Source organism: Miscanthus floridulus, chromosome 17 (genome assembly GCF_019320115.1).
Source record: "Miscanthus floridulus cultivar M001 chromosome 17, ASM1932011v1, whole genome shotgun sequence".
NCBI classification, from domain to species: domain Eukaryota; kingdom Viridiplantae; phylum Streptophyta; class Magnoliopsida; order Poales; family Poaceae; genus Miscanthus; species Miscanthus floridulus.
This window is the reverse complement of record NC_089596.1, coordinates 97,220,955-97,235,866: the sequence shown is the minus strand read 5'-3', so window position 1 is coordinate 97,235,866 and position 14,912 is coordinate 97,220,955. Positions and strand designations below refer to the sequence as shown.

The 14,912-nt window shown below is 50.6% G+C and overlaps 3 protein-coding genes across 3 annotated transcripts; 2 read left to right on the top strand and 1 right to left on the bottom strand.

Moving 5' to 3' along the window:
• Nucleotides 1–3,467: 3,467 nt before the first annotated feature.
• On the bottom strand, nt 3,468–4,455 carry LOC136518174 (uncharacterized). The gene has a single exon (XM_066511837.1). It carries the CDS (start codon nt 4,378–4,380, stop codon nt 3,763–3,765), a length of 618 nt encoding a protein of 205 aa, XP_066367934.1. The 5' UTR covers nt 4,381–4,455; the 3' UTR covers nt 3,468–3,762.
• Nucleotides 4,456–6,181: 1,726 nt separating this feature from the next.
• On the top strand, nt 6,182–6,574 carry LOC136516045 (uncharacterized). The gene has a single exon (XM_066509458.1). The coding sequence runs from the start codon at nt 6,182–6,184 to the stop codon at nt 6,572–6,574; it is 393 nt and encodes a 130-aa protein (XP_066365555.1).
• A 545-nt stretch (nt 6,575–7,119) lies between these two features.
• On the top strand, nt 7,120–14,710 carry LOC136517819 (uncharacterized). The gene is made up of 7 exons (XM_066511467.1): nt 7,120–7,270; nt 12,345–12,410; nt 12,535–12,584; nt 12,694–12,758; nt 13,965–14,056; nt 14,155–14,226; nt 14,419–14,710. The coding sequence occupies exons 1-7, from the start codon at nt 7,268–7,270 to the stop codon at nt 14,455–14,457; spliced, it is 387 nt and encodes a 128-aa protein (XP_066367564.1). The 5' UTR covers nt 7,120–7,267; the 3' UTR covers nt 14,458–14,710.
• The last annotated feature ends 202 nt before the right edge of the window (nt 14,711–14,912 follow it).

Genomic DNA, 14,912 nt, shown 5'->3' with positions numbered 1-14,912 from the left:
GGGAGACGAGGGGCGGAGGGGGCGATTCAGACGGGCCGTTTTAAGTTAAGGCCCAAACCGGCTGCATTTTCTATTGGGCTTACTACTACACTTTTTTGGGGGTAATATATAGAGCCTCTGGAGCCCAAAACCAACCATCCAGAACCTCAGCAGCATGCATGGCTATGGTAAATTGGTGGTGTACTGGTGTTCAAGATGCTTCTTGTGCATCAGTCATTTCAATTTCAATTTCAACTGTGGACAGGATAATAGTCTGTTTAAGCCCACAATCGTCAATCGTGCATGCAAAAAACTCGTCTCTGAGCATCTTATCACCTTCCAGACTGTAGTATCACTAAACTGCACGACTATCACGACTAATCAGGTAACGGTAGTAGTGTAGTATCATTTTATATAGGAACCGAACTGTATGACTATTAGAACTAATCAGACAAAAAATGATAATTATCTGGCAAAAATTAGAACTATCGGAACTAATCGCGCTGTCCAATATGCAACCTAACGTCTACCAAAGCCAACACAGCGAGCGAGCTAGCTCGAGTGGTTCCGTCCCCGTCATGGGAAAGCCGTGGTCGGAGTTCAATTCCCGGTTGCCGTGGGCACAGCTGCGGTAATGCGTAGTTTGTGCAGGAAAAAAAACCCTCGTATGTCCGGCCCACTCACAGGGTTACAGGCCCTTGTGTGAGGGCGGAACATTCGGGATTTTATCGGCCTGCGTGAGATGTCTTCTTCCTAGCGCAAAAACTACGGGGCTGTCTGCCCACCGCAGGCCAAGTTTTTTTTTTTTTTTTACCAAAGCCAACACAGAAATCTACTGCCGAGGCACTTGATTAGGAATGGACGCAAAGTCCACTTCCAATCGTCCAACCGTCCAAAAATCTACCATCCATCACGTTTTCCTGACACCACATATCTTCTACCATCAACAAAAAGCACAAAGAGATAACCGCCACTAAGAAAATGGCATTTGAGCATGCCCTGATACAAATAGCTTGTGTAGGCAGCTAGTTATCTATACCTAATAATAAAAAGACAAAATTTATGCCATCTCTAAATTTTCGTCCAGCCTAATCACCGCTGTTGTCTCCGCCCCCCTCCCCCCGCCCCGTTTCTCTTTATTTCTTCTCCCGCTCGTAGGTTGGGTCCCATATGTGGTCTCAAGAAAAGTGCTGCCCCACCTCCTGGTGATGTCGAGTGACTTTCCTTTGTCGTGCTGCCCTTTTTGTGTTTTTATTTTTTGTTTTTTATCTCTTGATGAAATAACTTTGGTTTTTCTTATAAAGACAAAAAAACTAATAAATACAAGGGGTCTTTGAAGTTTTGAACCTTACTTAATAAACAAATAGCTTTATTGCTAAGTTGTTGGTTTTAGTTAAGAAGAATAAATTATTATTATAACATGAATAATTAGCTGATGGCCTAAATAATCCAACCAAAAATTAAAATCTTGAGCAGTTTGTCGCCTAATCTAATCAAAAGAAATGTTTCTCCAAGCTGTCCGCACATATCAGTGCAAATATCTAAGCTATCCGAATATACCAGCGCAACTTTCAACAAGGGATGACATGTGAAAACCGATTTTAATAAGATATTAAAATTACATAGCTATCTATATCTAATACTAAAGAGGCAAATTAAGATGTCACGGACGCTGTAGTTGTGTAACAAGATGAAGCGAATATGATTTGATATTTTTTTATAACCGTTGCAACGCACGGGCATGTTTGCTAGTTTATCAATAATATAAGAACATGCCCATGGAACTTATTAAGATATAAAACAGAACCAAGCTAGACAAAGATGGTTGCCAATAAGATAAGTTGACCGAAGAACTCAAATCCAGGCTGATTCTCTGCTATTTAACTTAATCACTAAATCTGTACTGCTTCACATCACAAATATAGTAACATCCCAATGAAAACCACTGGATAGGAAATGGACAGAATAAGATAGACTCCACCAATAAGTTACAGTGCTCCACAAACAGACAAGCCACATGGTTTCTTGTTTTACACAAGGAGTTGCACCAATATGATACGTGTACACACACTTGACGAATGGATAACCACAGGCATCAATCAGGTGCAGATCGAATCGTTGAAGCTAGAAGTGCTCGGTTATACTTCCACCTATTCTTTTAAGTAATATGCACTCAGTTCAGTCGCAAACCCACAGGTGATAATTGGCAAAAAATGCCTGGAGCAATAGGTAGCCCCATATAACTTTTATCTACAAGCAAAAGGGCGCATGCCAATTGCCAATGGAACAGACATACCTGACTAACTGCCTATTGGATATCCAAACAGGGCTAGGCAAACATGTTACATCAAACCTTATGGTTAAGGGGGTATCCAAACCAGTTGATCAATATTAAAAAGTGGTATAGACTGATATGCTGCCTAGCTTAAATGCAAGGGATGCTAAACTTCTACAGCTTTTCATCTCAAATCTCAAACACAGTAACAAGCTTTTCATCTCAAATCTCAAACACAATAACATCATACTAAATACAGTGGTTACAGCGTCCACATGACTCTGAAACAAAACCCACCAATAATTCTAGTAAAGCAACAAAAACAGAGTTTGCTGTTTCAGCCAATACACGATACTGCTAGTTGATATCTTTACAGAATGAATGACAAACAACAATCAGGTGCTGGTCAAAGTATCTTCCAATTACCTGAGCTCATAAGAGATTGTGCAGAGTTTTAGCTCTTTGAACTAAATTGCTAACCACTGAAAGTACTTAAATATATAGTGACCACTACCTCTTTAACTGAACAATATTACTTAGTACATTTGCTAACTTAACAATGACTCCATGAAGCTTGTAATGTCTATTTATTTCTCTCACCAATTAATCTCAACCTAAGAGCAATTGCAGAAGCATCAATGTTTTGCTGAGGAACACCAATCAAGGTACAAACTTCACTTATAAAGAAGAGGCAGACATTAGTTAATATCTCGATAGTAATCAATATTAAAAGTCACCTAGCAATAACCCAGCTAACAAAGTCATGGATCCTCAATAACAAATTCATAGATGCGCAAAATATATCCATTTGATAATCCATTAAGGTCAACACATCTTTAATTACTAGTAGCGATATAGACTAGCAGTCAGCATATTATTCAACAAATGTCTCTACAAGCATCAAGCAGTAAGAGACATGCAAACAATCATTCATATTTCAAATTTGCAATTAAAAAACATCTCCAGGCATCCACTAAACAAAGTAGCATCCTTGCTCATCGATCACCTGAAAAGACTAACAACAAATGTCGCAAGAAAATTGGTATGATCAACAGCACTTTCTGGGCACACCAATCCACAGCCTCGCTATTGCCGAGTCAAATAGCCAACCAGAAGCTATTAACCCCAGTGACAACGCACCCTGATTCTGAGCCATCAACATCTCCACCACATAGACTTCACAAACAAAGATAACAACCAGAGACACGAGACATAACAGTACAAACCATCCAAGTCATAATAATTCGAAGTCTGGAATTAGGTGCAACTTCAAAAGAACATACCAGAACTCAACTATCTCTCTCATTTGTGTTCACAACTCTTATTAGCATGGAAAACTGCAGAAAGTAAAGGTACTTGCGATATAGGTCGCTCTAATCTATTATCCAACTGATAGTAAAGATACTACTACTGAGTCCAGTAACACTAGTACCACGACAAAACGGACAACCCATTCTCATATAGGCCATAGCAGCAGATCAAAACTTCCCGCGCATCGGACCACCAGATTACCTCTTGAGGTTGAGCAAGACCACTGCGATGGCAGCCGTGGCAGCTGCTCCAGCAGCCGCGGCAGCCACCAGTACGGGAGGCACCACGCCCTCATCCTTAGGCGTCCCGGCCCTGGCAGCAACCGAAACACATTCCTCCTCTTCCCTGCTCTTGCCATCGGCAGCGGCGGAACCCTTCAGGGTCTCGATCTCCTCCTCGAGGGCGGCCTTCTCCAGGTACGCGGTCTGCAGCTGGTCACCGAGCCCTGCGCCCCTGCGCATCTCCCCCTCATGGCTAGCCTTCTCCGCCTCGAGTAGGCCCTGGAGGCGCTCGACCTCGGCGCGGAGCGTGGCGGCCTCGCTCTCGTTGGTGGCGGCGTCTTGCTCGGCGGCGGCGACCTCCTCGCGGGCCTGGGACACGAGGACCTCGAGGCGGCGGGACTCGGAGGACAGGAACCGGTTCTCGTGGCCCACGGCATCGAGCTTCTCCTCCAGGTCGCGCTTCGCCGCGCGGAGGGCCTCGATCTCGTCCGCCGCGTCGTGGAGCTTGGGCGTGCCGTCCCCGCCGTTGGTGGAGAACTCGAAGTCCGCGGCGGCGGCGGTGGGGGAGGCGAACGTCTCCTCGCCGTTCTCCATCGGAAACCCTCGTCCTCCGGTCCTCCTCTCTCTCGCGGCGGCGCGGTGGATGCGGTGCGAGGGTGGAAATGGAAATAATCCTTTCCCGACGGGATTTTAAACTTTTTTTTTTGTCTCAAATGGATGACGTGTCAGTTTTATACGCGCTTGTACAATTGCGATCATAAATAGTGAACCTCCTATATTTTTACCATTTTTACTGACATGGCACGCTAACGTGACAGTGAGCCTAAGAAGGCCTACGGAGCATGCGAAATTACCTATTTACATTGGTGCTTCTCTCCCTCTACTCGCTAACGTCTTTGTCTTCAACCTCCAGCCATCACCCTGAGAGGGAAGGCAAGGAGCTCGTGCAGCCCCGGCCGCGTTGCTGCCCCTCCTCGACCTCCGGCATGACTTGCCGGACCGCCCGCTGTATCACGCGCCGGTCCATTTAATTTGACCGCGAGGGGCTAGTAAAAATCAAGCTACACCAGCACCATGCACCCGACGCGCTGTGACGTCATCCTTCAATGAAGCCGGTCATCCAGAGCACGGAGTCATGGAGATGGCGTAGGTCACTCGACGGCGGGCCAATGGATGCCCGCAACGTCCACGTCGCCGGTTCTGCCTCCTTCGACTGCCGCCAGCCGGCTGATAGCAGCAAATGCGCAGGAGCGGTCAGCCTTGGGGCAGGGCATGTCCACGAGCCGAGAGCGCGCTGCGAGCGCGTCGGGTGGCTGCGCCGCCTGCACTGGCATAGGTGACGAGCTAGGCGACGACGGCTTTGTGCGTGTAGCAGGTCTCCGCCCACAGCACCTCGAACTCGTCGAGCTCTTCCATTGCCATAGCAGAGATGGTGAATAGGCAGAGCCCAAGAGCACCGAGCGAGTGTGGCAGGAGCCGTACTTATTTGGTAGTCGTGTCTTGAAGCTCTGAATCACGACGAATTTCGGCGAGAGCGACCGCGGCGTAATCTGGTAGGGCGAACTCCGCACGCCTCGCGAAAGGGGCGACAGCGAGTGGGTGCAGATCCTGTTGCCGAACGGGAGCATGGCAGAGCACGCGTTTCAGCGAGGCATACCGGAGGTCGAGGAGGGGCAGCAGCGCGAGCGGGACTGCACGAGTTCCCCCTTCCCTCTCTGTGTGGTGATGGTGTGAGGTTGAAGATGAACCTAACGTGTGGGGTCCACACATCAGCGAGTGGAGAGAGAAGCTGTAGGGGTAAATAGGTCATTTCGCATACTCGGCAGGCCTTCCCAGGCTCACTGCCACGCTGGCGTGTCATGTCAGAAAAATGGCAAAAACGTAGATGGTTCACTGTTTTGCGATGACAATTATGTAGGACCACGCATAAAGCTGGTAAACGAAGGAGTGTCATCCGTAACGATGACAAAAATTTAAAAATCCTGGGCACGACAGTCCTGATCCCTGTCCCCCGATCCCTTTGGCCCAAATGAAGCACAAGCAAAGTAAAAGCCCATTAGCCATTAGGCCCACTAAGAGCTAGGTGCGTAACTTTCTCTCACGTGCATCGCCTCCGCCGTCAACACAGCGCATTCACACTCCCCACCTCGCAGCACCGAGAAAATTGCATAGAAATGTCGACTTCGCAAAAATAACCCTTGAACTCTTGATTTTTTTGACATTATATGTATTTTCTCTCTTCTGTGGTATTTGTCCGTGTATTTGTGACCTTGATGGACGTATTTGCCCTTGTGTGTAATTGACGTGTCCCTGATCTCTTGTTCGCCCTAGCCCGATCATACGAAGTCGTGCCGCCCTTCCCTTCGCGACCCGCCTCGACGGAGATGCGGCAGCCATGGAAGGATCGGACGACCTTGGCCTGGCCGCGCCCACTCGCGACATGGCCGCGCCCGCTCCAGAGGCCGCGCCGGACGCTTCGGAATTGGCCGCGGCGGCCCTAGGGCTGGCCGCGCCCTTTGCAGGCCTGGCTGCGCCCGCTCCAGTTGTGGCCGCGCCCGCCCCAGGCCTGGCTGCGGCTGTGTCTAGCCTGGCCGCGCCGGATGCCGAAGGACTGCCAACAGCCGTGTCGCGCCCAGCCGCCCAGCCAGGCATCCCAGGGGCGGCGGCGGCGGCGGCGGCGGCGGCGACCTGCTTGCCTGCCTGCCAAGGGCGAGCGTCCAGGCGTACGTATGAGCACGTACCAGCAGCCAAGGCACGGGTCACCTACGTACGAGCGGCAAAGTACTGAGCAGCACGGCAAAACATCCAAAGGGCAAAAAGTGCATTGAGGTGACAAATACACGAAGGAATACTACACAACGGAGAAAATACACATAATGTAAAATCAAGAGTCTGGAGCGTTATTGTTGCGAAATCGATGCTCGGAGTCCTGAAACCGCGAAACACGACGATTGAAGTCCCACGCAGCGACCGCACACCGGCCACCGAGTGCCGCAGCAACGACGCACACGAGCACAAAGAGGCAGTGTCGCAGCGAGGACTCCATCCCAGATTCCCAATTTCGCAGGTGACGGCGGATCTGGGACACAGCGGCTTCATCGCCGGTGGCCGGCTGTACGCACAAGTGCTCGCACTGAGCGCCTGCTCGCCTGTCCGAGCGACAATGGCTGCGGCGACCTAGGTGAGCTTCGCTAACCTCCGCTCGGGGACGTGGACCCCGCGGGAATTTCCCGTTGCCATCTTTTCGGATGTTCCAATCGGACGGCGTGGAGAAAAGGTTTCAGATCGGACGGCTGAGATTGGACATTGGGGGTGGAAAGGCGAGAGCAAAAACGGGTCGCGTTGCACCCACGCGGAAAGGAAAAAAAAAGGGCTCGATTCGCTGTTGCCTGCCACAGGTCCACAGCTCGCCGCGGACGCCGTCCCCGCTCAAGTGAAGGTCCGGAGTGAAGAGCCTTGCGATCTCCGCTGCGCGCGCAAGATGGTGAGATTGGAGCTCGGATTCCTATGTTTCTTTGGTTGAGAGGATCTGTGGACTTCTGTCTGTGTTTGAATCTTAGGGTTTTAGTTGTGTTTTAGCGGGAAGATTAAGCATCTGATGGGCTGCGATCTGCGATTCCCCTTTGTGCTGCGTTATTTGATTACTTACTTATCCTGATCCCTGTTCTTATGCTTAATGCCTCACTCGGATTCGTCGCCTACTGGTTTAGTTGTCTGATTTCTTAGAAAGCGCGAGGGGGGACTGCGCCCAATATGTTGGCACTTAAGACTGAACAGGCTGTTTTGAAAATATTGTGATTGTTCTGGTTTATCAAATGCAAATAGCTGAATAACGGTGAAAAAATAGTGGTTTAGCTACCTTTAGAGATGAGCTGGAGTGATGTTTGGAGCTGCTCATGTAAGCGTGCTGAGACTGAGTAATTTTGATGCTCATACTGATATGTTTCATGGCGTGTATTTGCACATGTACATCCAAAAGAACAAGAAAATATGTTCATATCTGGTATCATTTTGTTAGAGCTGGAGGGTTCCTTCCATCTCTTCTGTCATGTTTTGTGTGCCTTCATATCTGATATCAGCAATTCAGCATGTCTTCCTTTACCTTTGAAAGATTACTTCTCTGATATTTTGTGGTAGCGTCCCTGTCATTTTGACTCGCAATCAATGACCCAACTGCATAAGAACTTTAGGAGTTTGTCATGTGGGGACTCCCCTACTCACGGAGGCGCCGGACACGCGACGTGCGCAGGGCCGCCGAGCGCGCCGAGCGCTTGGCCAGGGAGGTTAGCGCCAATAGTGGCTAACCGAGCCATAGGAAAGGCCGATCAGGAAAGTAGGGCCTAAGTTAGAAAGAGATTGTTGGTGTTCCTAAACTTTAGGAGATTGGTTTTCCTTTCTGTTGGAGGTGCAGGCTATTAAGCCTTGTAATCGATACTTGTACGAGGGAAGAAAGGTTGACATCTATTCTATCCTCCTTCTCTCTCTCTCAAGCCGCCGGTCAGGGGGAATAACCCGCCCAGCGAGGAACGGCGAGGGGGAATAACCCCGCCAGCTACCACGGACCGTGACTACGAGCTGCGTAGTCGAGGTCCGGCGTCCTTGGGAACGAACGCCCTTGACAACCTGGTATCACGGTCACATCGATCCTCTTCCACCTCGTCCTCGCAATCCACCACCGCCGCCGCCCACCCACACCCATTACCGTCCCCCACGTCTTCTACCGCGTCCACACACCAGTCGCCTACCATGTCAGAGCCCACCCTCGCCGATGTGGTCGAGATGTTGAAGTCCTTCAAGACGGAGATGTCCTCCATGAAGGCCGACATGGCCGCGTTAAAGGAGAAGTCGGCTTCGTCGTCGGACAGCGCGGGCCGCCACCCCGAGGGGCCCCGCGACCTGGATCGGCCCCCCAAGTTCCAGAAGCTCGATTTCCCCCGCTACGACGGCAAGTCCGACCCGCTGCTCTTCATCAACAAGTGCGAGTCGTACTTCCGGCAGCAGCGCACCTTGGCGGAGGAGCGCGTTTGGATGGCGTCGTACAACCTAGAAGACGTTGCCCAGCTGTGGTTTATTCAGCTGCAAGAAGACGAGGGCACGCCGCCATGGGGCCGGTTCAGGGACCTCCTCAACTTGCGGTTCGGTCCGCCCCTGCGCTCCGCCCCGCTCTTCGAGCTCTCGGAGTGCCGCCGCACGGGCACCGTGGAGGAGTACTCCAATCGCTTCCAGGCCCTTCTTCCACGCGCGGGTCGGCTGGAGGAGGCCCAACGCATTCAGCTCTACACGGGAGGGCTTCTCCCGCCGTTGAGCCACGCCGTCCGCATCCACAACCCGGTCCTCCTCGTCAAGAAACCGGACGGGTCATGGCGCTTCTGCGTCGACTACAGGGCGCTCAACGCGCTCACTGTCAAGGACGCGTTCCCCATCCCCGTCGTCGATGAGCTCTTGGACGAGCTCCATGGGGCGTGCTACTTCACCAAGCTCGACCTCCGCTCGGGCTACCACCAGGTTCGAATGCGACCGGCGGACATCCAAAAGACGGCGTTCAGGACCCACGACGGGCTCTACGAGTTCCTGGTCATGGCGTTTGGGCTGTGCAACGCCTCAGCCACGTTCCAGGCGTTGATGAACGACGTCCTCAGGCCGTTCCTTCGCCGCTTTGTGCTTGTGTTCTTTGACGACATTTTGATTTACAGTCGCACATGGGCGGACCACCTGCGCCACCTCCGCGCGGTCTTCGACGAGCTACAGCGCCACAAGCTCTTCCTCAAGCGCTCCAAGTGCGCTTTCGCGGCCTCGTCTGTCGCTTACCTCGGCCACGTCGTCTCCGCCGTGGGCGTCGCCATGGACCCGGCCAAGCTCCAGGCCGTGCGGGACTGGCCGCCGCCGCGGTCCGCGCGAGCGGTGCGCGGCTTCCTGGGCCTCGCTGGCTACTACCGCAAGTTTGTACACAACTACGGGACCATCGCCGCGCCTCTCACCGCACTTCTCAAAAAGGACGGGTTTTCTTGGTCCGCGGACGCTTCTGCCGCCTTTGTCGCCCTCAAAGATGCGGTGACCTCGGCGCCGGTGCTCGCCATGCCGGACTTCTCCAAGCCCTTCATCGTCGAGTGTGACGCGTCGTCGCACGGCTTCGGGGCGGTGCTGGTCCAGGACGGCCACCCGATTGCATTCTTCAGCCGACCCGTGGCACCAAGGCATCAAGCTCTCGCCGCCTATGAACGTGAGCTCATTGGCCTGGTCCATGCCGTTCGCCACTGGCGACCGTACTTGTGGGGACGCCGCTTCACCGTCAAGACCGACCACTACAGCCTCAAGTATCTGCTGGATCAGCGGTTGTCGACCATTCCACAGCATCATTGGGTCGGCAAGCTTCTGGGCTTCGATTTTGCGGTGGAGTACAAGCCAGGGCACACGAACGCGGTGGCGGATGCCCTTTCGCGTCGGGATACCCCCGAGGAGGGCGCGGTCCTGGTGCTGTCTGCCCCCCGATTCGACTTCGTGGAGCGGCTGCGTCAGGCGCAGACAACTAATCCGGCCCTCGTCGCGCTCCAGGAGGAGATCCGCGGCGGCACACGGGCCCTACCGTGGGCGCTAGCCGAGGGGCTGGTCACGTACAGCGGACGGCTGTACATTCCGCCGGCCTCGCCCCTGCTGCAAGAGGCCCTGCGGGCTGTCCACGAGGAGGGCCATGAGGGCGTCCAGCGCACCCTACACCGGCTCCGTCGCGACTTTCATTTCCCTAATATGAAGTCTATGGTGCAGGATTTTGTGCGTGCCTGTTCCGTGTGCCAGCGTCACAAGTCGGAGCATCTCCTTCCGGCCGGGCTCCTGATGCCTCTGCCAGTGCCGCAAGGTGTCTGGACCGACATTGCCATGGACTTCGTCGAGGCCCTTCCACGCGTTCGGGGCAAGTCCGTCATCCTCACGGTCGTCGACAGGTTCAGCAAGTATTGCCACTTCATACCCCTGGCACACCCGTACTCGGCTGAAAGCGTAGCACAGGCGTTCTTCGCTGACGTCGTCAGGCTGCACGGCGTTCCGCAGTCCATCGTGTCAGACCGCGACACGGTGTTCACCTCCAATTTCTGGCGCGAGCTAATGCGTTTGAGTGGCACCAAGCTCCAAATGACGACGGCGTTCCATCCTCAATCGGATGGGCAGTCTGAGTCGGCTAACAGGGTGATCGTCATGTACTTGCGTTGCCTGACAGGTGATCGGCCACGCGACTGGCTGCGCTGGCTACCATGGGCGGAGTACATCTTCAACACCGCCTTCCAGTCATCGCTGCGCGACACGCCGTTCCGCGTCGTCTACGGCAGGGACCCCCCGTCCATTCGGTCCTACGAGCCGGGTGAGACACGGGTCGCCGCTGTGGCTCGAACCATGGAGGAGCGCGCCGAGTTCATCGCGGACGTCCGCCACCGCCTCGAACAAGCTCAGGCAGTTCAGAAGCGCCACTATGATCGGGCTCATCGTCAGGTCACCTATCATGTGGGCGATTGGGCGCTCCTTCGGCTACGACAGCGACCGGCTGCCTCACTACCCACGGCTGCGACGGGCAAGCTGAAGCCCAAGTTCTACGGCCCCTACCGCGTCGTCGAGCTCCTCAACGACGTCGCTGTCCGCCTCGACCTGCCACCCCAAGCCCGCCTCCACGACGTGTTTCATGTGGGGCTTCTCAAGAAGTACCATGGCGAGCCGCCGCAAGCACCGCCACCTCTGCCACCAGTCCGCAACGGTGCCGTGGTGCCGGAACCAGAGCAAGCGGTCAAAGCGCGACTGGCGCGTGGTGTCCGTCAGGTCCTCATCAAGTGGAAGGGTGCTTCGCCTGCATCAGCCACGTGGGAAGACGCCGACGCTTTCCGCGCCAGGTACCCACAGTTCCAGCTCGAGGACGAGCTGCCTCTCGAGGAGGGGAGAGATGTCATGTGGGGACTCCCCTACTCACGGAGGCGCCGGACACGCGACGTGCGCAGGGCCGCCGAGCGCGCCGAGCGCTTGGCCAGGGAGGTTAGCGCCAATAGTGGCTAACCGAGCCATAGGAAAGGCCGATCAGGAAAGTAGGGCCTAAGTTAGAAAGAGATTGTTGGTGTTCCTAAACTTTAGGAGATTGGTTTTCCTTTCTGTTGGAGGTGCAGGCTATTAAGCCTTGTAATCGATACTTGTACGAGGGAAGAAAGGTTGACATCTATTCTATCCTCCTTCTCTCTCTCTCAAGCCGCCGGTCAGGGGGAATAACCCGCCCAGCGAGGAACGGCGAGGGGGAATAACCCCGCCAGCTACCACGGACCGTGACTACGAGCTGCGTAGTCGAGGTCCGGCGTCCTTGGGAACGAACGCCCTTGACAGAGTTGTTGAAATAAATCAGTATTGGTTAACTTGTTTTTTTTTTCTGGCTTAAGTCTTTTCATGTTTCTGTTTAACTTGGTCTTTTAGGAAAAAGAAAATATCTTAAATTCAATGGAATTTAGGATGCTCAGACGTGCTTTATCCAGTATCCACAGCCATATGCTTTTGTTGCATTTCTTCTGATGGAATTATATAATTTTGTTTGCCAGGCTGACCCAGAGTTGGAAGCTATCAGGCAGAGGAGGATGCAAGAACTAATGGCACAGCGTGGTGGGGTAAGATACCAAACTCCATGACATAAGTTGAAGCTGTCACATGTAGATCTCCTTGCTAATGCAAGTGCTTGTTTGGGTACTCCTTAGTTTACTGACTTTTGATCTAATGTTAACTTTTAATTAGGCAAATCAGCAGAATGCGGGCCAACAAAAAGCTCAGGAAGATGCGAAACAGTATGGTCCATTCCTCCACCATCTTCTCATGCTATAGCTCATCATCTCAAGCTATGTTCTGTTAAACCTGGAGAATACTGAATTGTCTTTGAATATAACTCTCCATCAGGGAAGCTGAGGAACGCCGACAGATGATGCTTGCTCAGATATTATCTTCTGAAGCCAGAGAAAGGCGTAAGTTCTTGTTATCGAAGTCATGTATATATGTGCTTAATGCATTTTTTTTTAAAATCATTTACATTCAAATGGCTGATGCATCTTTTAGCGAGTTGTTTCCTCCATTGCATGGAAACTGTTATGTGTTTTTAGGGAGCTCTGCAAGTCGACCTGCAAAAGTTGGATGAAACACTTTACAAAATTTCTTTTGCTATGCAATCATTGGAGTCTGTTAATTTCTCTCTTCTAAATTTTAGTTTCTGTCCTTTGGTAGTGGAATGTTTAGAGTTTAGCAGCGATATGTGGTTAGGGTCCCTGCCCAATTATGTGTTACCTCAAATCATGCTGTCATGGTTTCCAGTCTAAGCAAAGTCACTTAGATTGTAATCATGCTGCTACAATGTAAGCTGTTGTTCCCTGTGAATGCTGTTATTTGCTTTTCATAAAGCAGGGCCAGAAGCCTTTGGTGTGAAACTGTTATGTGTTTCAGCAGTTGTGTGCTGACCCAATGGGTGTATATATTCCTGAAAAGAACAGGACAGTTGCTCTGTCCACATTGTTACAGTTGGAGATCACCAGTATTCTTTCATGAATCATTGCATAATTTTCCTCATCATATGTAGATATTTCAACAAATAAGAAAAGAATGCATATTTGGAATATAAGCTAGGTGTTAAGCATGGAATTTTATTGATGATGTTTGCCATTTCAAACAACTTACTCTTCTGATTCATTAGAAAAGATGGTTGATATGGCCTCTATTTAGTAAAATCTTCTATGCTGTTTATGTTTGTGTGACTAACGATGTGGTCTAAGATGAAAATGTCTCTAATCTAGAGCAACCAGCACAAATACTAGAAGGGCTACACTGATCAAAACACTTCATATAAACATTTAAAGTAATTGTATCTGGGTGACATCAATATACGAATAAAACGAAAAATACTAATCATGTTGAACTTCAATTTGTTTGTTGATGTTTGGTTGTAGTTGATCATGACATATTTTGCTTGAATGAATAATTTAGGTTTCTGCATAGGGTTAGAATAGTTATTGTTGTTCCAGAAGTAGATGCCTGTTACTGTTAGAAATAGATGTTCTGAATAGCATATATGTTTGGCTACTATTTAAGTATTCAGTCATAAATCTTCCAAATAAAGTGTGAACAGTTGAAGTGGAGGAAGGAAGTGTAATACAATGCTTATTTTTGCATGAATTTGACAGTTTCCCGCATAGCTTTGGTCAAACCTGACAAAGCAAGAGGGGTGGAGGATGTTCTGCTGAGAGCTGCTCAAACTGGTGGAATATCTGAAAAGGTAATAGTTAAGCACAGATCCCTTTGTCTACTTTTTGGTGCTTCAAGAATTCAATAGAGCAACCATATAAATTACTGCCTTCTTTTTTTGGTTTATAGGTGTCTGAAGAAAGACTTATCTCCCTTCTCGAGCAAATTAACACCCAAACAAGCAAGCAAACCAAAGTTACGGTATGTAAAGCATGGTGGATTTTATTTATCAAACTTTGAACATGTACTATTCTTGCATCGGTCCATCTGGCTTATATTGAACAAAGCTACTGTGCGTCTGTGCGTGTCTCCAACAGTGGGTACACTTCTATATAAACTGGCTTATTGTCAGAACAAGTTAGCAGTCTTTGTTAACTCTTGTTTGCCTTACAGATTCAGAGGCGTCGAAGTGTCCTTGACGACGACAATTAGATGCGACCTGTATGATGGGCTGGTGATTGATTAAAAGCGGCACCGAACTGTTTGCTTAAAGACAATGATCTGATGCGACTATCAACAGCCATCAAAACTTGGTAGACTATTTCATGGATATTCGGTTGTATATGATCCGATGTCTTATTGGTGTGTGCCCCGTTGAGGACACTCGATACTGGCTGTGTTTATCCCTGAAACACTGTTCTTCCTTGAGTCATGGCATTTATTTATTAATGGGTGTTTGTCTCCACTCCGAGCCTGTCAACCCGGACCCGGCCCTCATTTCAGTTGTGTGATCGAGTTCTTCAGTTCTATTATGTGATGTGGCATGTTTTTTTGCAACTTTAGTTGCGTTGCTTGCGACAAAATGACATGTCATGTGCAGTGCGCTATGGTCCTATGGATCCATCATCCATGCAGTGGAGGCTGTGGATCAGTTTTATGTGCCCTTT

Excerpts from the sequence above, each read along its gene's own strand:
- LOC136516045 (XM_066509458.1), top strand. The coding sequence starts at position 6,182 with ATGGAAGGATCGGACGACCTTGGCCTGGCCGCGCCCACTCGCGACATG.
- LOC136518174 (XM_066511837.1), bottom strand. The coding sequence starts at position 4,380 with ATGGAGAACGGCGAGGAGACGTTCGCCTCCCCCACCGCCGCCGCCGCG.
- LOC136517819 (XM_066511467.1), top strand. Across the intron at positions 12,585-12,693 it reads GCTCAGGAAGATGCGAAACA|GGAAGCTGAGGAACGCCGAC; the intron begins GTATGGTCCATT and ends ACTCTCCATCAG. Across the intron at positions 14,227-14,418 it reads GCAAGCAAACCAAAGTTACG|ATTCAGAGGCGTCGAAGTGT; the intron begins GTATGTAAAGCA and ends TTTGCCTTACAG.